Source organism: Cyprinodon variegatus, unplaced genomic scaffold, assembly GCF_000732505.1.
Source record: "Cyprinodon variegatus isolate N-32 unplaced genomic scaffold, C_variegatus-1.0 Scaffold591, whole genome shotgun sequence".
Taxonomy (NCBI): Eukaryota; Metazoa; Chordata; class Actinopteri; order Cyprinodontiformes; family Cyprinodontidae; genus Cyprinodon; species Cyprinodon variegatus.
This window is the reverse complement of record NW_015151044.1, coordinates 527936-553207: the sequence shown is the minus strand read 5'-3', so window position 1 is coordinate 553207 and position 25272 is coordinate 527936. Positions and strand designations below refer to the sequence as shown.

The following is a 25272-nucleotide window of genomic DNA, read 5'->3' as shown; positions in this document are numbered from 1 at the left end:
AAATGACAGTGGTAGAAATGTCACACTGCAAAAATTAGAAATCTAAGTCATTTTTTCTTAAAATATGTGCATTTTATCTTGAATTGAGGTGGTAAATGAGACACTGCCAATAAAATAAGACAATTTACATTTAAAATAAGAAAAATCATTCGCATTGTCTTATTTCAAGTGCATTTTATCTAATTATCGTATTTTAAGAGTAAAAATACTCATTCCATGGGCAAATTATCTTATTTACCTGCTCAAATTAAGGGTAAATACACTTAATTTAAGATTTTCTTTATTTCTGGATAGTTTTAGCAGTATACACATAATGGAGTGCAAATTTAAACAACAAAAAAATATATAAACATTTTTGTGGCTTGGGTTCAGCTTATTTATTACTGGAATAAAGAGTAAAACCCACCCTGTGTGATGAGATCAGGGTTAAGGACAAACTCATCAGACACCATGAAGCCTCCCGACACAAACAGTTCGTTGTATGTGTGGTTCTTCACGTCGTCCAGGGAGTCAACTCCAGCAAAGCTCACTGAGGGCAACTTTTTTAGGGAAACCAGAGCTGGAATCTGCAGCACGAAAATAAACTTTATTACTTCATGTTTAGCATCTTATAAAATAATAATAACAAATCTATAATGAAATTGTTATTAAAAGCTTTACAAGGAAATATGAACAAACACACAAAGTTACAGATGAAGAATATTAGCTGGGCTGAAGTTAGCCAGGCCCCAGGAAAACCGAGTGGTTTACTCAAAAAAATGTTTTCAGGACGCTAGACAAACAGCACTTTTTACTGCATGTTAACTTTCATTGATTGATTGACTTTATTGATCTCACAGTGAAGAAATGTATTTGTTACATCGGCTCAATAGTCAAAAAGAGAAAAGTGCAAATATAAAAACAAACAGGGCTACAGAGGACCAGGAGTAGCTACATCACCTTGTGCACATGTGCAGCGATGTCTTCATTCCTGATGATGATGAGGAGCTTATCCAAACTTCCACTATTTTCCAGAAATGTCTGCGGACTGCATTCACTGTTGCCTAGACTTTTCAGGTACTCCTTTTAGACAGACAGGAAAGGTACATTGTTAGAAACGGAAAGGCAAACGACTGTGTCCTCTTCTACTACGTTTCCAAGGTTGAGTGACAGATACAAAAGGAAAACCATGCATTGAAACGGGACGTGTTTTGCACATTTGCACTTCATTTGTAAACATCTGTGTGTGCAGACAGCAGTGGAGTCTTTTCAGATTAAATTTGAATACATGAATGTGTAAAAATGGGAGTAATTAATGAGGACTGCAAATAAAGTATATTTAATTAGTCACAACCGTTTTTATATTCAAGAGAGAAAAAAAACTAAACATTCATTCTCATGAGACTAGTGGTAGATTTAGGACCCTTCTTTTTGATGTAACCAATGGAATACAGCAAATTTTGAACCTAAATGATTACAACATCCAACACAAAGCTGAGTAACATTTCAAAAAGAAGCATAAAAGCAATTCTGTAGGAAAGTCCTTAGCCTAACAGCTGTTTCATGTTATAAACTACTTTAACCCCTCAGCTCTTAAACACTTCGACTGAAGGAAGAGAGCTATATGAAGATACCACACCAGGAACATTTTTAATAAGTTATTAACTAAAACTTTTGAAGATGTTGAACTGCTGTTTACTGAAAATTAGATTTTTTCATTTTATTATAATAAAACTGAGCAAGGAGTGCTCTATTTCACTCTGTAAACACCCCAGTAGGTGCATTTTCATTCATATTCAGTTTGAGGAATATATGATTTAGGTTTACTCATGCTTTGGTGTTTCAAGGAATGTCCTGATCCAATATTAATATAAGATATTATAGATATATTACCTCAAAAATAGATATTGGGTTTTGTTGGCCGACATCTAAAATCTCTGATATTTTCAAGCTAATGGAAACATGTTTCCTCTGTTCAAAGTGTCTGCAAATTATTGGTTAATTTTACATGGGTCAGTTGTTTTCATACCATTGACTGTTGACTTGTGTTCCCTGTTTATGAAATATTACTTGACAAGCATTTTCTAACATTTTACATTATAATATAAGCAGCTATGATTCGTGCCAATATCTTATCGGGTCAATATCCGGACAAGTATTTTTACATTTTCTACGGGACAAACAGGAAATTGGCAGAAAGAAGCCTGATGTCCAATTGTTATAGTAATGAAAACTGAAGGTCATTGGTGGAAAGTTTCAGATTCTACCTTAATCTCCTTGCAGACAGTGCTGTCCTCGCCTTCTTCTCCAGAGTAGATGTAAAATTTAACTGTATTCTTCGTGACGTCTTTGAAGATTTCCACCAGACTGGTGAAAAGCTCCGGTTTCAGCTGCCCAATGAGGCTCCCTGCGAGCAGGTTTGACCCGCCTTCAGGAGCAGCACCAGCCGAATGGGAGCTCAATTCTGGTGAGTCTGATGTGGCATGAGAGGGAGAATAAAGCCCTCCTCCCCCCAGTGCTGGAGCTTCTGTTTTAACCTTGACAGACGTCTCACTGCTGCTGCAGCTCTTTTTAACACCATCTGAGAATGTGGAGTTCTTCATAACAGAGGGCTCTGTTTTCATTTTGGAAAACTGCTTGGGTGCAGCGGTTGGGGTTCCAAGGCTAGATGTCACAGGGGGAGGTGGAGAGGTGACCTTGGGAGAAGCAGGTCGAGCTGGGATCAACCTGTCCATCTTTTCACATAGTGCTTGGACATGCCCCTCGACGGGTACAGGGGGGACGAAGGGAACAACATAGTGTGAGAAGTAGCTGCTGGGCTGCCAGCAGTGACGTAGAGACAGCCTTTGGGGGAGCTGTGAGGTATAGCTAATGCGCTGAGTCTGCATGATGTTTTTAATGTCCGATGTGAGGCTGCGGATCTCCTGGTTCAAAATGGTGTCCAGGCTGATGGAGGGCTGGAAGGGAACCTCATCTCCGACCATTGGCGCAGCAGGATTTTTCACTTCTATAGCAGCAGGCGTCTTCGCCTCTTGGTTGGTTTCTGCCGTTGGTGCAGGCTCAGGCTCAGGCTCCGGTTTGGCTTCAACAAGTGGCTGAGCTTTTTCTGGAGGAGAGCAGAGAGGAAACTGTCACGCTGATGCCCCGTTTACCTCAAACAAACAAGAAGACACAGGAGTAGTCCATGTCGATTTTAGCTTGGACAAATTCAAGAAAGTTTGAATAACGAAACTGGACTTCAGTTCTTGGAACTCAAGATGTTTGGCTTATTAACAGTAAAGCTTTCTCCGATCAAAACCAGCGGGGGACAAATTTTTTAAGTTGTGACTTAGAGCCAGGGCTGGACAATATGGCTATTTCTTAATTTTTGGATAATAAAAAATAAATCTAATCTTCAGAAAGATGACCAAGAATGCCAACAAGAGATGCAAGGAGAAAAATAGGACAAATATTTTTCTATATTTATATAATTAATACAACATAACATGGGGGGGGGGCCTATTCCGAGAACTCGCAAACTTTTTTTTTTATTGCGGAGTCTGCAGGATATCAGTGGCTCTCAAATCAAACAAAATGAGTTGCTAGACATTATTGAGGACATATTTATAAATATAATTTGTCTGAGGCATTGTACAAGTGGTTGTACTTCCTAACCACCTCGATCAACTTTTCATCGTAGTTGTCCATTGTTCCTCGGTTTTTAAAAATAGTGCCCCCCCATCACTGAATCGAGAAGGACGACCACAAAGACAGCCGGAAAGGCATTCCAAGGACCAATCACAGCTGCTTTTTGTTTGCGCACTTCCGCTTGAGGTCTGCACGGGTTTGCGACCGTCCGACGCGTAGTCAGGATTTTTTTGAGGTGTGCGACGACGATTGAAGAGGCTATGCGTCAGAAGCATAAATTGGCCTTTAGTGCTGCTGTCTGCCTTGATTTCTGACAGATGTTTTGGTCACATGGAAAATTATGTGAATTTGTCTTAAACTAACAGGGAATCAGACTCAATGCTGAACTAGGGCCCTATCATTTCTTTGATTCGGAAAACGCGGACAGAATCAAGGAATTTCACAAATAAAATGGAATGTATTACAAAACACAGAATCTCAAGAAGTAATATGTATGCAAGGTATTTTGTCTACTGCCAGCTCCCGTATATAGTTATTTAGGGCGGGCTCTTGTTTCCAAATCGACAACAGGAAGTAGATCAGCCTTGTCAAAGAGTCACGCAGAAACACCTAAGTCATTCAGAAAATAAAAAAAAATCTTAAACTTAGCACAAAGTTTAGGGCGGAACAATATCCCCGTGATTTTTATGAATCTGGAGAGCAACCTGTCTGCAACTCGGTCAGCACACAGTCGACTGGAAGCGCAAGAACACTTAAAAGTCAAGGAATCACATCAGAAACAGAGAGGAGGTAAGCTAGTGCCTGCAAACTCTTGAACATTCAACATCAGTGGAAGCAAAGCGGGGGTTTATTGAAGATTTTGTGTGTGGAATAAGACATTCCTTTAAAAAAAAAAAAAAAACGAGAAAGCTTTGTCCTTTTTTTGATAAAGTACTTCAAGCAAATGGGTGCATTGCCAGAACATGCAAGCAGCTTCTGTCAAACCCAAATGGAGGCCGTCCAGAAGAAATTGCAAGGAAAAAATATATATGGTAGTCGACGAAAAAACTGATGCTCGCGATTGCAGTGCTCTGAACATTGTTGTTGTTAATTTGAGCACACAATTAAATAAGTTATTTAAAACGTTTTTGAATGTAAAGGTCATACTATTTTTAAGTGTCATACTATTTCAATATATTTGTGAGTCATTCAATGTTTGAGGTATTTTGTTTGTGAGACGTTACATTCAATGCGGAATTACTCAAGTGAAGTTTGGTCTTGCACATAAAGAATGTTTTTCGGTCTATAAAGGACATGTTAGCACCTTGCAAAACACACGTAATGTTCTGCTGAAACACAGCAATGCATTTTATTTTGGAAAAGGAAAGTCAGTGTTGTGGCTAATCATTTGTTTGTTAATTTTCAGTTTTATATACTTTTACTGGTTAATGTTGAAATGAAAACATGTAATTAAGAAAAAAATTTAAAAAGTGTAATACAGAATGATAAAAATGTGGAATTTGGGAAAAAAAAAAAAAAAAAAAACTGAATTTGAGAAAAAATAAATCAGATTTCGTGAGGCCCTACTGAACTGTGGGTCTTGGAAAGCTAAAATCTGAGGCGTCTTGCTCTGATGTCAGCTTTTCTCCTCTAGCAAAGATCCAGTCAGATTCAAACCAATTTATAACTTGTTGTATAGGAATAAAACCACCAAAAGAGTGGATTTACATACAGTAGGGATGTCCCAATTCAACTATTTTCCTTATCAATACCAATATGGCACTGTATGTATTGACCCGATATGATATCAGCTCAAATCATATTGACTTTAATTACTTATTTTGTGGTGTGGGATGTTAAAAAGCTTGCTCAAGTAATATTAGTCCACCAGAGAGCAATACAAGTAGTTGACAAAAAAGGCATGAGGACAACTGACCCACATCTTATTAGCCAGTGGATAACAGCAGGAACAGCTCCTTGGAAACATTTTTTAAATCATCTAACATACAGACTATTGGAGCTGGTGCTGAATAAGGCAAAAAGTCGATAGTTTGCAACTTGTATCTATGGAGCAGCAAAACAATGTAATTCCTCTCCAGCTCTGAGTAGCATTTTTTTTTTTATTCAGAAGTGCTAAAACTGTTAGTTCTGACAGGCTACAAACAGGTTTTTTTCCACCTGAAATTAATTCCTTAAATTAATGGAACTTTTTTCACGCTGCTCCTGAGAAAATGAGGATATTTTTATGTGTAAAATTAAATACAGTATTAATTGAAGCAGAGAGTTGTGGTCTAGTGGTTACAGCAGAGCGTGCATCCGGAGGAGGCTGCCTCCGACTGCTCTATGTAAGCTGTTCCCTGCTTCCTAATGGGTGAGTGAAATGCAGAATATTTGACTGGAATAGAGATAAAATATTATTATTATAATACCATTATCAACTAACCATAAAACAAGAGTATTTTATGTAGGGTGTGTTCACTTAATAGATTTTCCTGAAGGTCAATTTTTGCCCACAATAAAATAAAATGAATATAGTAGAAGTGAGAAAAAAGATGGCTATTTGGATTAGTAAGGTTTCCGACTTCTGCTTTAAATGAAGAATAGGCAGATTTTATTAGTGAGATAGTTTGAATATTGCATTATAAATTCCTTCTGACAGGGTTGTGTGCTTCTGACCATCATCAATCTTCTATTTAGGTCACAGCAAAAATAAAAACGACTTCAGACTTTCCACAGCTCCTCCAAATCCAAAGTAATATATATTTTCAAGTTTTAATTTTTTTTTTAAAGATTCTTTAATTATGTGTACAAAATTTGGACTTCTCCACAGCAGTAGCACCAGGGCTCTGAAAGTCCTGCACCTTCAGTTGCACTACTGTAGGCTTCACTGCTTTTTTTTTTAAATTTATTATTATTAAAAAAAACAACAAAAAGCCACATTTCTAAAATCTATTTTGCTGAACTTTCTGCATCTGTTGATTTTTAATATCTTTAGTTTCCCTTTTGAACAGCGAGGCAGGATCTGTGCTTTAAAAGATGCTTTATAAAATCTTTAATTTACCATCTGGACATTAAATCCTAAATCTGGCTTGGCAGCACAAAAACAACTTTTTTCAATAGTTTCTTATTATTGGTTAAATTTCAAATGAAAAACACCTGCCTCGCCTTTTTACTTGCAGCAAAGAGTTCAGCAGATATAACCTGAACTATATAGCCTGAACTCCCTAATATGAAGGATGCATGTCTCTACTCCCCCTCTTCTCCGTCTCCAGGATCCTGACCACGTTTTAAAGTAAATACTCCCTTTCCTTTGTCAAGCAGAGGTGTCTGTTCCCAGGATAACCGAACAGATGTACAACCAGCATATATAGAGGATGCATGGAGGTCTTCTTTATTCAAATAGCAGATAACATCCTCATTGCATATCTGAGGTTTCTAGAAAGCTTTGATGAATAACAAATATAAGATCAACTGTGATCAACATTTGTATGTGATAAATTAAGTGTGGATTCTCACACACAATTTCAGGTTATTTTAAGACTGTGATACATTTATTTTGTTTGGTAAAAACTAAACTAAACAAAAAAAAAAAAAAGAGGACAATTAAAGCTGAAATCAGAAGCCTTTCAGGACAATCCTTGAATTACCTTCATTGACAGGATGATTCTCAGATATGACGTCTGAGGGCTGTGCTGCCTGTGGCGGCGAGCCCATGCCCGGCGGACTCCCTGGGCTACAGTCCATGTCCTCCTGAACAGAAAACAGCCAGTTTTAAGTCTACAAAACGTGTGGCAACAGAAAAACAGTACGAATTAAAACGATCAAAGCTCACCGCTGTGTAGTTTGTTTGCGGAGCTGCTTCAATTTGCATGGCAGCAGCTGATTTGGAAAGGATGGACTCCATAATTCCTGAACTAGTCGAGGATTCGCCCTGACTCGGCGGCACGGGCATGGAGCTCTGAGCCATGGCTTTGTTGAGTGTGGCCAGGAGGATTTTGAGCAGGCGCTGAGTCTCGTTGGCTGTTGAGGCGTCAGCGCTGCTGCGATTTCTCAGGTCCGTGTCATAGAGGCCGATGGTCTCCATTACTGCCGTTAGGCTGTCCCCCTGTCCAGCCTCGGCTGTGTTTTCGTCTTTCTGGCCCACTAAAAGAACAAACAACCAAAACTTCTTACTGGACTTAGCCCGAATCATGAGCAAGCTTTGTTTTTTTTTATCTCTACTTTGTAGAAAAAGTTAGTGTAGAACACATAAAGAGCTTATACAGTGATGCACTTTTTCTAAGTTTAATGATAGAATAAAAATCTAATCTAAGTGGTAAAAAAGCAGCAAAGGACTGCTGAATTTCTAGTATTCATCAAGCTTTAAAAGGAGAGAGAAGGTTGTTGAGATTTCAGTGACTCAGAACTAATCAGAATGTGCAAAATGCAAACACAATCTTCACACATTCACACCTCACAGACTTTGGAAGCAGAATGCATTAAATTCCTGGCCAAAAAAAACAACAACAAAAAATTAACTAATTACATTAATTTAAATAGGTAGCATTCTCTGGTCTCACCTCTACTTGGTTCCCCGTTACTAAGATGATCAGTGCGTTGGTGTTTGTTCATTCCACCTTCGCCGTCCCCTTCGAATTTCCTTTTTAGACTGTTGGCATCCCAGCTTCCATCCTCCCCTAGATCCCTCCCTGGATCCTGAACCAGGGTTTTCTTATGTAGCTGGATCAGCTTAAGCAGCTGTTTCATCTTGTCCTGGTCGTACTCGTTCTGGGACAGCTCCGACTTCGAAGGCTGTGGCTCGCCGTGGGGTTTGGGTTGCAGCTGAGCACCATTTGAATGCGTCGTGTCTGGCCTACGTTTGCTGGTTTCAGGAGGTGCCTTCTCCTGGCCAAGCCTCTCCAGGGAGACTCTTTCTGCTCGGTCCGATCCTCTGTCCGAGCCCCCCCAGTCAGAAACAGGGCTGTATTCCATTGGCACAGAAAGAGGAGCACAAACAGGAACTGATGCGGGTGGAGGTACGGGGGCGGGGCTCCTTATTCGTTCCATTATGTCCCGTGCCTTGCCCAGAGGTAAAACGTAGTTTGCAGAGTTGTGAACGTACGACCGTAACACAGCGTCCATATTAAATTTGGGTCTAGGCACCGAAATAGGGCTTGCCCTTTCATCAAAACTGTTTCTGTAGTCAGGCAGAATAAAAGGTCGCACCGTTCCAGACTCCATACGCGTTAGATAGTCTGCGGATTGGCGTTCCACACCAAGACTCAGGTCCTTGCCTGGCTTCAGACGCAGCTTAAACAAGGCATAGTGTAGTGCAGGAATAAAAGGCTCCATGGAGGTCAGGAAAGTTGCCTGGGGCTCTGGCTCCGACACTCTGGCAGCTAAAAAAAATAAATAAATGAGACGCATGTTAGATTCTATAGCTGATTCAGCTTTTGCAGCTACACACAAAAAGGGCTTTCCACTAAGAGAAGGTTAACAGTGAAAAAGGAAAAGAAATAGATTCATTAAAGTGACACACTTGATTTCTTTTTTTTTTTTAACTAGCTTCTGAGTTTCAGGGAACATGTTATATATTACTTAAACAAAGATTTTAGAACAAAAACGTTGTATTTTAACCAAAAGAAGCTGGAAGCTTTAGTTAGGCGGAATAAAAAGATGCACAAGAAACAGGGATATCTGCAGCCTTCAGAGTATTGTTAACTAAACTCCACTTTGGGAGAAATTCTCATTTTATAGTCGGTGTTCCAGTAATATTTGGAAGTATCTTCTTTTTGTCGCTTTCCATGACCCCACTTAGGTTTTTCATTTTGTCTTGTAAGAACAATTTTAACAAAGACTGTATCTGTTCTCCAAGGCAAGGCTTAATAAACAGCGTGAATGAAGAACAATCATCTTTTTCTTGCTAAATAAGACTAATGCTTTATTTCCTAAAACAGGGGCCGAATTGTTCCCGTTATGGATATTTAATTATCAAAAGAGTAAGACTGTTCAAATAAAGTAAAGGAAATTCAATCTAATCTCTAAGTTTATTTGAAGGCAAGCTGCATTCGAGGAACAGTTCACAATGGCGTTAGTGAATGTGCAACTAGCATAAAGTTATCACATTCTTGTATACACATCACAGCCTACGGCAGACCGGTGATGAGAAAGACGTGGGGAAGTAAAAAGAGAAAAACCTACAGAGACCTCTCCTCACAGGTAGCATATAACAGAAACAAGGAATCACCCGCCTTTATACAAAATCTAAGGCCGCTGACACAGATTACAAAATGAAACATACAGCTTCCTCTGCTAATTAAAAAGAATACATAGTTCTGCACAAAATGTCTCATTACATTCCACAGTTTTATTAAATAGGTCAGCACAGCCATCTAACAGGACAGGTTAAAACTGTTCAAGCTTCCTTCTGCTGAGCCAAGATGCTGATTTTATTTTTGACCAGGTCTAGACCACTGCTCACCCCTCCTGCAGCACAAATACTCTGTTTAATGACCAAATCACTGGGGTTGATCTCTATGATCCAAAGGCCATAAATTCCTGCTACCTGTGATTCCTTTATGCCCTAGAAGAACCATAATCTGATCCCCAGGTTGCATTTATTAATGCAAAATGAGGCCAAATGAAGCACTGAGTGCTTATACTGCACAGTTCAAGGAAATCATTAGAGTAGAATATTTCTGTATTAAAACACTTTTTAATTGAAATCACAAAAATAATAGACAACAGTATTTCTTTTTTTATTCAGTTGAAGACATTCATCTCATAACTTTTTTGGAACAATATCTTCTAAAAACAAAAAAACTAAGTTTTGTTGCAGGTTTAATGAAAAATGCAGGTGTTCCTTGACTCAGTCAGTAAAACAATGCAGCGAGATTTTTACTCACAGTGCTTGACAACCATCCTCGACTCCTGAAAGATGAATAATGCTTGAAGCTTCTTCTCCATCCGCCCCCGCCGCTCTGGAAAACAAACAGCCACCTTTTTAGAGCTGAACCTTCACCAAAGGCAACAAGTAGGTGGTCCGACTCACACAGAAAGAGATTCATTAGAAAGAGTAAAGAAAGGGAGAACGAGAAATCTTTGCAGCACCTTTTGAGTCAATCATCTGAGCTGAGGACAGCAGGAAGAGGAAACCCTTGTCAAACAAGGACTTCACTAGTACCTGGGAATGAGAAAATCCTTTCATTAGACACAACAAAGCCTGTTTTCTTACAGCTTTAATATATCAAACAATTAGCAAAATCATCTTCATTTGTATAGCCTTCTACATGTACCCAGGGGGTGCATAAATTCTTTATGTCGGATCATTGGTTATCAGAAGGTCATTTTAGGGACGCACCAGTAAGCTTTCCTGGAAAGCTCACTTCATTTGTCCAGTTTGGCTGATTCCAAATGATCTTTTAAAGGTCTTTAAAAAGTACCTAAAAACCCAACAGTTATTAATCTAACATGTAAAAAAGAACAAGAATTGACCGTGAAGGAAAAAAAAACATTAACTGCTTTTTTTTTTTATATATGCTGTTTATAAAAGAAAAGACAAAACAAGCAATATTGATCAAAGAAAAAATCTTTTTAAAAGACAGTCCAGTCAGAAATAGACAAAGCTCTGGCCTTTGTTCCGCATTCAAAATATCCCTGCACTCTTTGGATAGTTTAAATCTTCACAGCAACATCTTTCTTTAGGGGTTAAACAGAGATATTTGTACATTTAAACTACAGTCTTTCCTCCTTCATAAGATAGAAAAAACGTACTAAAAAAAGTTGGTCAAACCCTTAAAAACGAGGGACTTGTATTTATTTCTAATAAAATCCATTCACCTCCCTGAAGCTGAAAACATCTAAGATTATGTGGTCCTCCTTCAGCTACAGCTCAATGCAGAAGCCTTAGGGATGGATTATTCATTGATCAGATTAGTGATTAGTAGATTTAGTGTATCCACCACTTTCTGCATTAATTTTGTTTTTGTATGGTGCTGATGATATTCTGATAGTCATTATAAAAGCTTGGGTTCCAGATGAAAGTCTCACCATTCGGTCCCTCTCCAGTTTGTTGATCAGTGCTGTCAGGCTGCCGCTGGTTGCTTTACCCTTTCCCTCCACCACCTCAAACAGGCTGCAGGACATCCCACACTTCATCACTGCAGACAAAGTAATATACATGTGGATATTTGTGGCACAAACCAAAGATACCTCTGTCCATATGAAGCTCATCTAGTTTTACAATAGATGCCGTTTGTGCCGACCTTCCCGTGATATGCTGTAGGTGTCCCAGGAAAATAAAAAGGGGGGGATCTTCCTCTTCACCTGATCCAGCTGCATGCCTTGATTCATCTCTAACTTCTCACGCCTGCAGAGGAGAGTAACCATTCAGCAGCCGGTAACAGACTTCTCATACCTTCATATCGCGCCTAATCAATCTTCCTCTCACATGTCAGAGTTAAAAGTTCAGTGAAAAGAATTCAATAATAATTAACAGACAAAAGGAATACTTGCATCTTGAAAGGGAGGTAGGGGCGTGAAAAGGAACGCAAACAGACAGGGAATAACTCCTGACCCTTGTTCACCAGTGGACCGCTCCACACCGTGTAGCAACTCTTCCCTGTAACAACATCAACACTTAAAGTGGAAAAAAATACAAAACACTATCATGTAGCTGTGGATAAACGTGATTATGAAGCACACTGATGGGTAGGTTTGCACTGAATACTAAAAGAAAGTTCAGAAGTTATTAAAACTAGGGCTGGGCAATTCATCACCAAAAATAAGTGAATAACATTTTTTGTTTATAAAGATTTAAGTTTTGGAAAATCTGGATTTTTTTTTACACTAATCCAATCCGTGGGCTCAGAGTGACATCACTTCATTAACTTTTGTTGTTCGATGTGTACTCATAAACTAGCTAACTGTGTGATACCACTGGCTGCAAACGTTTAGTTTGATGTATTTTTATTGTTTGTTGTAAAACATTATTACTTTACAAGCATGTTTCACAGCTTATATTTTGTTGCCTGTTTGAATTATTGTCACCTCCCAGAGGAGATGATTAAAAAATAAAGCTGGTTTTAGAAAACAACATATGTCGTTTGTTTTTGTTATTTTTATTAAGGAAGATGAGTGAGAAAACAAATCAGATTTGGTAAGGAAAAAAAATCTGAGATTACCTTTGTAAGCCACATGTTTCAGCCTTAATCAAAACTAGGATTTAGATCCAAAACTGTTGTACTGTTGAAAAGTTAACTACAGGCACAGTGAATAAGGAGTACATAAAACCATTTACCTGTACTTCCTTCAGGGGAAATGGCATTGAACCTGTTTAAAAGAGAAACTAAATGTTTATATATAGCGACAGATACCAAACTGGCCATGCAAGCTTACTTGACATGTTCACCAAGTGACAGTTTCCTGCAGGATAAGGTACCTGTGTGCAGTCATAGGGGATGCTGCCACCTCCTTGCCTTTGTACTGAAAGGAAACCACAGCGTAGGGGCATACATGCCGGGGCCGCGCTTTGATCTCGTCAAACGCAAACTCGAAGAAATATTGCTGCAAAACACACCCAACTGTACGTTAGCTTAAGGAAATCCACGCAGAAAAAGGGGCGTGTAAATATGACCTGTTAGTTACCTGCGTGAGCTCAAAAGCTCTATATGACAGCAAAGATGTGACCCTGCTGGCACTTTTGGACAAGTGACAGTCGAACTTTGGTGAAGGTTCGATGGCGTTCTTAGGCATGTTCTCGTGGATGTGCTTTACTCGTCCCTAAGAAGCAAAACATCACAACTGGCTATAATTCCCAGGAAAGTTGCAGTGAATAAATACAGCAAGAAAACAGTTAAGAGCCTTACCCTCATGACCTTAAAGATGATCATATCTCCAAACGAACCCACTTCAAAGGGATTTATTTGTAATAAATCAGAGTATTTTGAGAGATAAACACCTACAAAGGAACAAAAAAGAGGCCTTAAGTTACAGCAAGTTGCTTTAGAAAGAACAGATATGCTTTTCAATTGTATTACTGCTGAAAGATCTGAGTTCAGACTGCAGATGGTAAGTTATTTAAACATCACAAGTATTTAAACACATTTTCTGTCAAACCATAAGAAAAGAGGACAAATTACCCATTGATGGATTTCCTAATGTTGTGATCCTGCAGTGTCCTAATGACAAGCCTTTCTCACAGATCCACTGGAGCTGAATGAATAAAGCAAAACAAAACACAAAATATCACCATAAGGATTTTAATTCAAGACTTTATGACTTATGTAAAATAACTTCAGAGGGTGAACTTAAAAACTTACACTTCATATAACTATAGGAAATGAAATCTAATTTGGGTGTGTATTTCTTTGTTGCTGGAATGCAAGTCGGTTGCTTCTGCCATTAAGTTACCAACTGTAAGAGTTTCTATGCTCATTATTTATCCATAATGGTTAGTAACAGATTTTAAGTCAACTATTGAAATTTGTTTAATGCATCGTGTGCTGAAAGACCTGATGGTAGACAAATGTAGCAAGAATATTTTTTATTTTAATTATCCAAAGGGACAAAAACTGGTCAGTTTTAGGTATGATTTCTTTTGAGTTTGTGGAAAGGTCTAAATGACAGGACTGTTGGTAATTGGCACTAACATTTTAGCTTTTAATGACTACTTTAGCAAAAAACACATACCCAGAAAGAATGAATTTTCATTGTATATTTCTCAAAAGAGAAAAAAGGTACATTATTAAGACTCATAAGAAGTTAGTTACTCAGCAAAGAAGCTAGGGCAAGATTAAAAAAGTAAACTAATTCCAGTGACGAAAAAAAAAAAAGGTTTCAAAATCTGTTAATACTGAGAATTTTTACATCACAAAAGAAACAAATTGTAAGAGTTATGATTCAGTAGGTGCCCAGAAACAAATACCATTTATTTTAACTTTGAAAACTATGAATGTTTCAAAGCAAACTAACCTTGGATTTATCTGGAAAAAGGAAGCAGTACGATTCAGAAAGCTCTTGTTCGGTCCGCCCCTCCTGCTTCATTTCTCGCCGCTTCTCAATAAACTGGCAACAACAAAATGGGGCAAAAAGTTCAGTTAGTTTTTGCAATCTGAACCAAGATGACAGACAGCATAGGTATGCTGTGATTTCCAGTCTTTAAAGGACGACCGATTGGACCAACCTCCTTCTCCAGCAGCTCGTTGTGAATCAGCCTGGCCTTACAGTAGGAGAAACTTCCGCGTGATGAAGCATCCAAGTAAAAGGAGGAAATTATCTTCACAAGCTCCTCAAACTCCCGGCTTTCGGGGGGCAAAAACTGGTAGAGACCTGGACACAGACGTTCACAGGTGAAGCGTGCTTAAATACCAACACACAAGACGAACATAGCAGAAGCCAAAAACAGAAGTCCCTATTATTCCCTCTTATTTTCAGCATCACAGATCTAAAGACGGGACAGATATCTGATGTAGTAAGCAACCCATTTGCATGGAAAGTATTGCATTTAACATGTAGTAGCACACCAGTTATTAAATCCACTCCAGGACAGTGATTCTATATCGAGCTCTGATGTGCACGACATCAACATAAAAGTGTAGGAAATTTAAATAAATGTAAATTTAAATATATATTATTCTGTACTGATAGCAGCTAAAGTCACAATCTAGTTTGAGTTTTTGATAAATATCATCCCTAATATAAAAGTAAATTTGGTCCCAGAATAATCCCTCTAATATAATCTGATTCACGGTAAAAAGAAATCATTCCAGATAGGGCTGCAACTGACGATTATATAGCAAATCGATCAATCTGTCGATTATTTTACTAAGCAAGTAATAATCGGATAGCAAAAGAAGATTTTTACGAAAACTAAAACTTTTCCACTTGAGGAATTCTGGATAGAGCGCATTGACAGACGAAAGCTATTAATCTTAAATGCAAAATGTTTTGATATAGTCACCGCTCTAAGTGGGTCGCTCTGTCAGCTTAAGGCATGTTTTAGAGTCTCTGTACTCCAGTTAACGATAAATTGATTCCTAAATTAGTTGAGGATTATTTTTTAAACAATTGATTAATCTTATCGTTTCAGCCCTAATTATTTATATGCCTGCAAACAGGTGACATTGCCAGTTGCCCCAATATCTCTACCTATGTGCTGTAGGTAGTAGAAAGCCTTCAGTAAAGAGGAAAGGATAAAGACAGGGCAACAGAGGACAGCAATTTGCATCTGAGCTCTAGAATTTAAATGGTTGTACATTTCAAGGAAAGAAATCATTCAAGCTCAGCAGTTTAAAAATGACTGATCTGTAAGATTTCTTCTAGACGTTTGTCTTTATATTTGCTTATGCTTGAAGAAAGGTTCACTTTACTGTGGGACTTCCACATGTCAGAGCAGGATGAGGGGCTTAGACAGGTCCTGTTTAGATCAACACACACAGGGATGCTGTGGGAAGTGGGTTGGGGTGATTCTGGGCAGTTTGATAACAAGTTTTGGGTCGACACATGAGGGGGGGATTAAGCCATGCCCTTCAGTGAGGTCAAACAGACACCCACATGTATTTTAGTGATGGCGTTCGCGCTGCAGCAGACAACCAAGGGGGCTACGGTTCATGGAGAAGATGCACAACTCAGACATTAGTCTTCAGCTGGTCAGTCCTCAAACGTTTAACTTCCAGGCGCAACACTGCTGCCCGCTGGTAATCTGAGCCTTACCAACCGATGCTAGCGTTATGTCTGCAAACAGCGGTACACCAGCCCGTCTATATACAGTGTGTGTAATCTAATATGAACTAAATAAGTCGGCGAATCGTTTTAGTTAATGTAAATAAACCGTCGGAACAGAGTTGCTAGCTAGCAGGCTAGCGGCATTCAGGAGTTAGAATTATGAAAGCAGGGCAGGCTCTGTTGAAAATAGCAGCGACATGGCAACACCTTTCCGTTCTCTCGTCTTCCTCGGAATCTGGAAATTCTTCCGTGGCAACTCCTCGCTCGATCTCTGAGCAGACAGGGGAGACCTGCTGGAGCACCGGGCGTCCGCCAGCAAGCTCCTCCGCCGTTCTGGGGCTTCTTGTTCGGGCATTACACCGTCTCTGCATCCAGGCTGTTCGCCATTTTGGTTGGCTGTGGCCAAAGTGGCGGCTGAATTCTTGTCCGCTTCGCCGCCCCTCGGGAGCGGGTCTCCCGTCTCTGCGCATTCTGAGTCCGCCTTTCCTGCAGCCTTGGGGTTCAGGGCCATTTTGAGGCACCGTGCGCTGGGTAAAGGCGTTGTAGCTCGGACGATTACGGCGCCGCTTTCCACACACTGTCCTCTTCACCCAGCCTCCGCCATTGTAAAAATGACGTTCACGTTCTTCTCCACCACTGCAAAACGTTGCCGTCACTGTTTACATGCTAGGAAATCTACACCCCCTAGCGGCGAGAGGGAGTGTTGCAAGAAGGGACCCCTCCAGAGGCGTGACTGGAGGGATGGAAGAGTGAAAATAGTTTTCACACAAAGATACATTCTAATGCTACAAAATGCAAAAAAACTCATTGCATATCACATTTCTGATTCAAATTAATTATTTTACTATGCTATTATAGTACAGTTGATCTACAGTAAATTAACTCTAAATAAATAAGAGTTAATTTATTTACTAATTAACTCTAATTTCCAGGGTTACTGGTGGTCTTTTCTCAATCCAAAAAAATAATACTTAATTTTATTAAGCTGGTTCTGTTTTATATTTAGGTAACCATATATTTCAAAATAAAAATGTTATATATTTACATTTAACTTAATTTGGCTACTAGATGAATAACTGATAACCAAATGAAATGAGATACACAGGTATGCATTAAAAGATGTATCCTAATCGCTGTCTTGTCACACTGGAAACTAATCCTTCAGTTAGATTAGATTAGATTATGTAAGCGATTTGTAAGAATTAATACCAAAATTGCCAGTCATATTATAGAGTGCATCAAAAATCTTACACTTTTTGCCAATAAACATACCAGTTCTCAACATATTTACATTTTTGAGCGTATTTGTTAGTGCTGCTCTATTTTTTAAAGTTTACCTACAAAAAACATTTAAGCACATTAAAGATCTTAGCGGCCTGCATACCAAAAACAGTTGGGGTGCTTTATGGCATAGAAATGTAGGTTAGGAGTCAGAAAGGAGGGAAAGAAAATAAGTGTACACTCATTCTTGAATTATCCCACTTCTGCAATATTGTATTCCACCACAGAGGAGTGCTATAGAGGCACCGTTTAAAGATTTATACAGTTACTGTCATTTTTTAAGTTTACCTATAAAATATATTTTAGATTCTAAGAGCTAGACAGACCTTTATTTTTATTTTATTATTGTCTCCATGAGAACCTATTTAAAACTTTTTATATGAAAAGAAAAAAAACATTCTATAATGTATTAAGATAAAAATCTTACAAAAACCACATTTCCACAAGAGAAACACACCAAAACAACTCTAATTATGGTAAGGTATGACTGAAATTGAATACTTTCTTATCAGACATGTTGATATCAGTAACTTCTTTGACTTTGTCTTCAACACGGGTTATGGGTTAACCATGCTCCCCCTGCTATAAACATCAAACTCTTTAAAACGGAGATAGTCTTTCAGTCTGGGAGGAAGAGGAAGGAAGTTGATAAAAACTGGGGCTCTCAAGCGCAGACGGCTGAGATGTTCCCTTATCCTCAACCGACACAGGTGCTTCAGGCTCCGTGTACTTCCTGCCAGTCAAAAAGAAAAGTAAACAAAAGCAGTGAGTGCACTTAAGGATACATCTCTAGCAGGCAAAGGAAATTGAGGGCAATCCATCATTGGTAATAGATTAGGGAAGTTCTCACTTTGAATGTGACTGATTTCTGGCCATTGATTCTGTTGCTGCAAGGTTTCTTTTAATTTAGGGCAGAAGGAGACATGGTCAGTGTAGTCCAGCATGATGCGCACCACCTGGCCAGACAAGGGCTTTAGCCAGGACACTGTTATTACCTCACAGAACTGTGGATGGTCAAAAACAGCCATCAGACACTTAAACATAAAAATCTAAAAAGGTTATCCTGCTTATCTAACTTTCATGCAAGTTTCTCTCACCACCATGTCTTTGATGACTGAGGTTGTCCAAGGAGCATAGTCATGAGAACTTTCACCGTAAGGACAGTCAAAGCAACGCCTCACATCATAACCATTGTTCAGAATCATCCTCAGCATCACTTCATCTTTTAAGGCATACTGCAGGGCTGAGGGGAAGTGAGTGGTATTGATTCTGGAGTAGTAATTCACGTTTGCTCCGTATTTCAGCAAAGTGTTGATGAGTTCATAGTTGCCCTGTCTGAGTGCTATCTGCAGACAGTTGACAGGATCCTGGTTCACCATTGCCCCAGCCTCTAGCAGTAAGCGGGTGCAGTGAAGGTCATTGTTGGACACGGCGAAAAAGAGGGCAGACCGGCGCTCATCATCATAACTGTGGCGTATCTTTGGATGGAGCATAAAGTTTGGGTCATGGCCCGCCTTGAGCAGAATCTCAATACACTGAGCATGTCCTCCAGCAGCAGCAGAATGAAGTGGACTCATTCCACTTTCTTTGATAGCCTGTAGCTTGGTAACAGGGATGAGGGCTTCCAGGGCTCTGTTAGAGACAGTACCAAGTGTTGGAACCTGGTATAATTGTTGAAAAATGTTTTAAAATAGAGAATGTGTGTTTTGATATTCCTTACAGTCTGTGCCCGTGGTATGCCACACGGTGAATTGGCAGGTGCCCGCTGTGAAGAGGAAAATTGGGATCTGCTCCATGGTCCAAGAGCAAGGAGATTATGTCAGGGTTTCCAGATGCTGCTGCATCAAATAACACAGTACCAGACTCTGTCTCTGATCTCACATGGGCTCCTAAAAAATAATACAGGAACAACAAAGATATATTAAGACTTTTATTCCCAGCAGTTAAGGAGTTGAATCTAACTTCTTGCTTTGTGTTATAAGAGAATCATGCATAATTCATTCCTCACTCGTCTTGCCTGTGTGACTGATTAATTCAGTTTGACTTGGACTTTCACTTCATTACTGGTCACAAGCTGGGGAAATAAAAAAGGAGCATACAATAAATCACCTTATTTACCTTTTTCCAACAGAGTCTCCACCACATTCAGATGCCCGTTCTGTGCAGCCAGAGCAAGTGGAGTTTTGCTTTTAATATCAAGTGCATTCGGGTTGGCACCTGACTCCAATAGCAAATGTACAAAGTTCTCCAAGCCTAAAAAGGCAGACTCATGTAGAGCGGTCCTGTTGAGGGGTCCTGTTTGGTCTACAGTGGCATTGTACCGAAGGAGAAGTGTGGCCAAGTCATACTGGTCATTCATAATAGCTTAAAGTCAAAGAGAAGGAGAGGGGAACAGATTCAGAACATAAGGCTAATGTTGGGCATAGAAAAAAGGGAGCCGGGGTTTATACCTGCCACAAGTGGAGAGTCCTGCTCATCATTTTGAACATCTGGGCTGCAACCATTCTGTAACAGGAATATGGCATTGTGTCTAAGCCCATGGACCACAGCTAGAAACAGAGGTGTCTCACCCTTTAAAGTGCGACACTGGGCTGCTCCTGGGGGGGACTCTGAAACCACAACACCCAGAGTCAACGTTCAAAACCCACTAGAAAAGCAAGTTTCCAATCAAATGGTTTTTCTATTCTCACCTGAGAAGATAATTTCTAGTATCTTTTTGTTATCCTGCACTGAAGCCTCATGCAGGGGGATCCATCCTCGCTCATCAACTCTAGACAGAGTCTCAGGTTGCTCTGCTAGTCTGTTCAGTGCCACCTCATCCCCTAAATGAGAGAAACTTCTGGATATTTTACATAATAATCAAATACAAGCCGTTAAAATGTCACCAGCATTAGCTTACCATCCCTAATTGCTTTGAAAATCTCATCAGGATCTGTGCTGGGCTTTAGATCACTAGTAAAACAGTCATTTTTAGACAAAAATGAACATATGAACAAAATTTGAAAAAATACTGTTTATATAGCAGGTAAAACATGTATTTTGTCTGTCAATTTTTTTCTCAGTAAATACATTTCAAATAAGTGCACAAAGTAAGATATGTTTAACTGTTAACTGTGATGTATTCCAGCTGTTAAATTCCCTTACTAAAATGTATTCAGTACCCAGTAGAAAAGGCTTACTTTGGTAATGTCAGTTTCAAGGGTTTCCCTCTGGGTTATTATGCGTCAGTGTCATTTCTATCCATTGTTACACACAAACAGTCTTCAAAGCTTAAAAGTCTCAGGTGGACTTATATGCACGCTTAACTCCAGTTTTTGTCACAGATTTTTAAATGGAATACTGATTATTTTCTAAAATCAGATCAGAGTTTCCTGTGACGTTTAAACATGAATACTGTCTTGGTGAAAAACTCACTCTCATTTCACACTGGGTTTTATCTATCTTTAGATTCTTTACAAGAATGTCCTGGTACATTTTCCAACTAATCTTTAATTAAATTGAGCACTAAATCAACTGCTAGCAATTTGAAGATGTCTTTTTGAGGGTGGGGAATGGCGGCCCAGTGGTTAGGTCATAGAGCTAGGAATCCTAAGGTTCTAAGTTTGAGCCCCACACCCATAGACTGCCACTCTGGGTCCCTGAGCAAGACCCGTAACCCCAAGCTGCTCCATAAGGGGAATGGGCTAAATGCAGAGTTCAATTTCTCAAATGTGAGATCAATAAAGTTCAATTATAATCTATATATATTTCAGCTATTTTTGTGGCTTTCTTTGCGTCTTGTACCTCCTTTTCTGCAGGTGTCCATTTCCAATTTTTTATTCATGTATAACTCCCAAGTTGTTAATGCATAATTCGATTTATTGAATCATTTTAAACATTTTGTGAGTGAGGATTATTTCAGTTGTCACCAGCATCTGGGAGGAAATATCTATTACAAATATCTATTTACTGAGAAAAATTGGATATGCATAGTGCATGTTAATAGACAAAACATAAGAAATTCTAACCTTGGATTCAACCCCTTGAGTTTCCTATACTGAATCAGACTCTGTTCAATGATATACTGCATGGCCTCGTCCTCATCCAGGTCATCCTCTGACTGATAAAAGTCATCCCCGGTTTCAGAGCTCATCGGGAAAAAGCTAGCGTAGGTGACATCCAGACAGTAAACAACAACGTTACATGTGGGACATGAGTATTTGATGCACTGATGACAAAACACAATTTAGTTTTTTGCAGGACCAAAATCCATTAAGCATTAACATTAATTTCTATTTCTATGCATCTTGTTGGAGAAATCCCAGGAACAGTTCAAGCAGATGTCCAGAGACTTAGCTGTACTAAGGCTTCATAAAGGTTGAAACCAAAGTATGAAGATATGCGGCATAAATTTGATTGCAGAGAGTATTTGTTACAAGCTTAATGCTGAAAGACACCAAAGGAGAAATTACGTTTCTACATCACAGCACTAGGTAAAAAAGTAAAAGTAGAAATCTTAAGACCTAAAACATTACCTAATTAATCAAACTTGGTAAAATGTTCCCTCACTGGTGCGTGTTTACCTTGAGCGAAATGGCGGTATTCCTCTGGCAGTTTTCACACTAGAAGCCAGTGGGCTCTCGAGTGCACACATGTTTACTGCAGCTATTTATAGTACCCCCACCATAAATATCAGATCACAGGGTTTTAACAAACAGCACCTCACTGACCCACTTAACACTGCAAACAGCTGCACAGTTGAAATGTATCTTTAAATGGTATTTAGGCAGGTATCTGCATTTTACCTGCAACCTCTTATATAATATATGAAAGAATTAGAAAAAATAAGGTTTTTTTTTTTTTTTACCATTGTTGTACATTACCTACTTTTGAGCTTGCATTCCAATTAAGGTAACTGACCTGATCATCTTACAATGAGCTTAAAAAATAAAGGAAAAAAAAATGTTTTGTTTTTTTTCTGGGTGGGCACATACTTCAGAATCTTGCATTTCTAGCAACATTAATTGAGCAATATTAAAACTTGGTGATTCTCATAGAATGCCTCTTGGTAATTGCAAAAATCAGTTTAAAAAGAAATAGTAATTTTTTAAACCTTTTTTCTTTAACTGAGGTATTGTGTTAGTACTTGGAAAACATTTCACAGAATAACCTAATTTAAATTTCATAATTTAGAATATTTGCTGATATGATTACTTAATAAATAAATTAATAAACTGGTCTTATTTGCCAGCAACTTTATAATAGACAGCTAACTTTTTTGGTAAAAAGTGGGTGTAAAGATCAAATTTGCTATTTCAAACATTTTTATTATTCGTTAATCCAATTAATGTTGACTATCATTGCATTTTCTTACATCAACCTTATCATTCCTGCTGGCTAAAAGCGGCAATTTTTCAGTAGTTACTGCTAAAACTAGAGGATATTTATTGTCTCTTTATGTATAGTAGTAGATAAAGATTGGACCAAGCATCATGTCATGCACTAAAAACAAACACACATTAATTAAATGCAGGTATAACTTTTATTTCACACACCCAAACACTATTATATAGTGCTGAAGTTTTCAGCAATATGTGATCTGGTCTCAGTCATCGAGCTGGCATAGCATGGCCACACCACGCTTAATCCAGTGCTGTGGAGACTTGCTCGTGGGCAACATTATGGAAATAACAAAATTGGTAGAGTGTCCAGTAGTAGAGAGAGTTCCCTTCCTCTCACTGGTCTTATAGAGAGGGCAGACATAGAGTCCTTCAGACGCATTGATGGTCTTCTTTTCAGCTTTGTGCAGGAAACACAAATTAAGGAAAAACGGTAAGTTCAAAGATGAGAAAAGTTAAAGATAAATAGAACAATAAAATAACAATAGATCTATATAAAGAACAGAGAAACCGTCTTGAAAAAACATTAACACAATTGAATGTTTCAGATTTTTGCTTGTTAAAACCCAGCACTGGCTTGATTCCTTTTTTGGTAACAGGCTGCATTTGGCTTTTTTTTTTTTTTAGTTTAGTTTTTTTTTTCAGATAAAACAAGCAATAAAAAAAAAAAAAATCCAAGTCTAGAGAAAAAGCCTAAATTAAATTTGTGCACACAATCTTAGACAATAAAGCTAATTATAATTGTGTAAAGTGAAAGAAAATGGTACATAGTTTCAATAAAAAGTTAAAAAACAAACCACTGGACTTTGTCTTCTAAGTTTGAAGACGTTTGGCTTCCTAGAAAGGAAGCTTTCTCAATTCAAAATGTCTGGATTAGCATTGAGCAGGCGGGATGTTTTTTGTCCCCTGCATAGCGATGGACATTGAGATGATAGCAGAAAGGAATCAATTCTATTGCTGTATCATAGATTTTTGAGAGCTGAAAACTGATTCAACCCCCTCTGTTTAAGGTTGGTTTTTTAACATAAATGGCTTCCTTCACACCCCTTTCAAAACACCAATCTTATTTGTCCAAAATGTGAACATTCTGGTCCTCAAAAGAATGTCCTTTGTCCATAAGGTGTAGGTGAGCAGCAGAGTATTGTCCAGAGGAGGTAGCCCATCTTTTTTGAGCCATGGAGAAGTTGTTTGGTTTCTCCAATATAAAGATCAGAGCATTCCTCACTGCATTGAACTGCACACACCGCTCATCTTAGGTCTGGGGATTTTGTCTTTAGGATGCACTAGCCTCTGGCTAAGGGTCTTGTTTGGTTTGTATTGAAATTTTGTGTTTGGAGAAAATCCTCTTGAGTTTTTCAGAGACTCCAGCAACAAATGGGATGACAATGCTTTTGCGTTAAAAGCTTCCTTGGGTGGGAATTTAAACATATTCAAACTTGGAAAACAAAGTCCAGTCTATTTTTATTTTATTTACTTTTTTAACTTTTTTGGAATGACTATGACTTGGCTGACTGAAAATCTTCACAGTACATAGTTTGACAAAAGAGTTTACAAATAAAAATTCAAAAACGTTTGTATTTTCAAAAAGGAAATATCACTATAGCTTGCAGGGGCATACGCCAAAGACTTGGAAGCTTAATTATAGAGAAGGTTAGCTTTTTAAGGTATTGACTCAGTGAGGGCTCAATAGAATAGTCATTCACACTTATCGGGTTATTATCACTTGAAAGATTTAAAAGCCAAGTATGTTTTACCCTCTATTCCACAATCATAGACTACTTTAAATTGGTCTTTGACGCAGAACCATAATGAAATACTTTGAAATTTTTTTGTCTGTAACATCAAAAATGTGAAAAAAAAAACTTTCAAATAAGTCCAAAAAAGGGCCATTAAAACATTTTCAAAACACTCTATTTAAAACATAAATTACACCAAGTGTATAATTCTGAAACTAACAGATAAAGTTATGTCAGACTTACTAGGTTTTATCCAAATGATGGGCATGGAGTCAAACAGTACTTTTGGGTACTGCTCCGCCAGAAATCCACTGATGACAGACAGATACATAGAAAGATTATATTTGCCTGCATAAATAAGATGAAACATAATTCCAGGCTGGAATATAATACATTTTTATATTATGCAGGAAAAAAGTATCAGTGGGTAGTCGAAATCAGGCCATGGTTTAATGCTACTTATTGGGATGTGTTCTATATAGCAGTAACAGCTAAATAACCTTAAGAGAGAGAGATCCTTTTTATTTTCTAATGCCTTGTCTGGACAGTGAGGTCATCTAACTATTTTTTTGGACTAAAACTAGACAAAG

General features: G+C 38.5%; 3 protein-coding genes across 4 annotated transcripts in view; all 3 read right to left on the bottom strand.

Annotated features, from left to right (window-relative positions):
* Positions 1-365: 365 nt before the first annotated feature.
* LOC107096012 (protein TASOR-like) lies at positions 366-16929 on the bottom strand. The gene is made up of 19 exons (XM_015392457.1): positions 16495-16929; positions 14747-14892; positions 14536-14628; positions 13704-13776; positions 13431-13522; positions 13210-13344; positions 13004-13128; positions 12863-12894; positions 12079-12184; positions 11829-11932; positions 11614-11723; positions 10675-10747; positions 10470-10544; positions 8145-8963; positions 7418-7728; positions 7233-7335; positions 2247-3085; positions 940-1062; positions 366-566 (listed from the first exon to the last, which is right to left on the bottom strand). Exons 1-19 carry the CDS (start codon positions 16796-16798, stop codon positions 381-383), a joined length of 3849 nt encoding a protein of 1282 aa, XP_015247943.1. The 5' UTR covers positions 16799-16929; the 3' UTR covers positions 366-380.
* Positions 16930-17657: 728 nt separating this feature from the next.
* On the bottom strand, positions 17658-22174 carry asb14 (ankyrin repeat and SOCS box containing 14). 2 transcript variants are annotated; one of them, XM_015392441.1, is made up of 10 exons: positions 21576-21658; positions 20468-20520; positions 20259-20404; positions 20139-20177; positions 20019-20073; positions 19687-19932; positions 19289-19457; positions 18666-19200; positions 18419-18572; positions 17658-18301 (listed from the first exon to the last, which is right to left on the bottom strand). In XM_015392441.1, the coding sequence occupies exons 6-10, from the start codon at positions 19925-19927 to the stop codon at positions 18126-18128; spliced, it is 1275 nt and encodes a 424-aa protein (XP_015247927.1). In that variant the 5' UTR covers positions 19928-19932; positions 20019-20073; positions 20139-20177; positions 20259-20404; positions 20468-20520; positions 21576-21658; the 3' UTR covers positions 17658-18125. The 2 variants fall into 2 exon arrangements, with proteins under 2 accessions (XP_015247927.1, XP_015247926.1); XM_015392440.1 differs by adding an exon at positions 22131-22174 and having other exon boundaries at positions 17661-18301; positions 20019-20177; positions 20259-20390; positions 21576-21710.
* Positions 22175-23082: 908 nt separating this feature from the next.
* The window catches only part of dnah12 (dynein, axonemal, heavy chain 12), a 39614-nt gene continuing 37424 nt past the window's right edge, over positions 23083-25272 (bottom strand). Inside the window, exons 71-72 of the mRNA XM_015392436.1 lie at positions 24926-24993; positions 23083-23346 (exon numbers count right to left, since the gene is read on the bottom strand). Of these exons, the coding sequence (XP_015247922.1) occupies positions 23153-23346; positions 24926-24993 (262 nt within the window). The 3' untranslated portion in view covers positions 23083-23152. The remainder of the gene's footprint in view (positions 23347-24925; positions 24994-25272) is intronic.

Coding starts and splice junctions, on each gene's coding strand:
- LOC107096012 (XM_015392457.1), bottom strand. CDS start 16,798: ATGGCCCTGAACCCCAAGGCTGCAGGAAAGGCGGACTCAGAATGCGCA. Junction 13,777..14,535: donor TTTTTCCAGATAAATCCAAG/GTTAGTTTGCTT, acceptor TTATTCATTCAG/CTCCAGTGGATCTGTGAGAA. Junction 11,933..12,078: donor CCCTACCTCCCTTTCAAGAT/GCAAGTATTCCT, acceptor TCTCCTCTGCAG/GCGTGAGAAGTTAGAGATGA.
- asb14 (XM_015392440.1), bottom strand. CDS start 21,700: ATGAGCTCTGAAACCGGGGATGACTTTTATCAGTCAGAGGATGACCTG. Junction 18,573..18,665: donor CAGTCATCAAAGACATGGTG/GTGAGAGAAACT, acceptor GACCATCCACAG/TTCTGTGAGGTAATAACAGT. Junction 18,302..18,418: donor AGAAATCAGTCACATTCAAA/GTGAGAACTTCC, acceptor TTTGACTGGCAG/GAAGTACACGGAGCCTGAAG.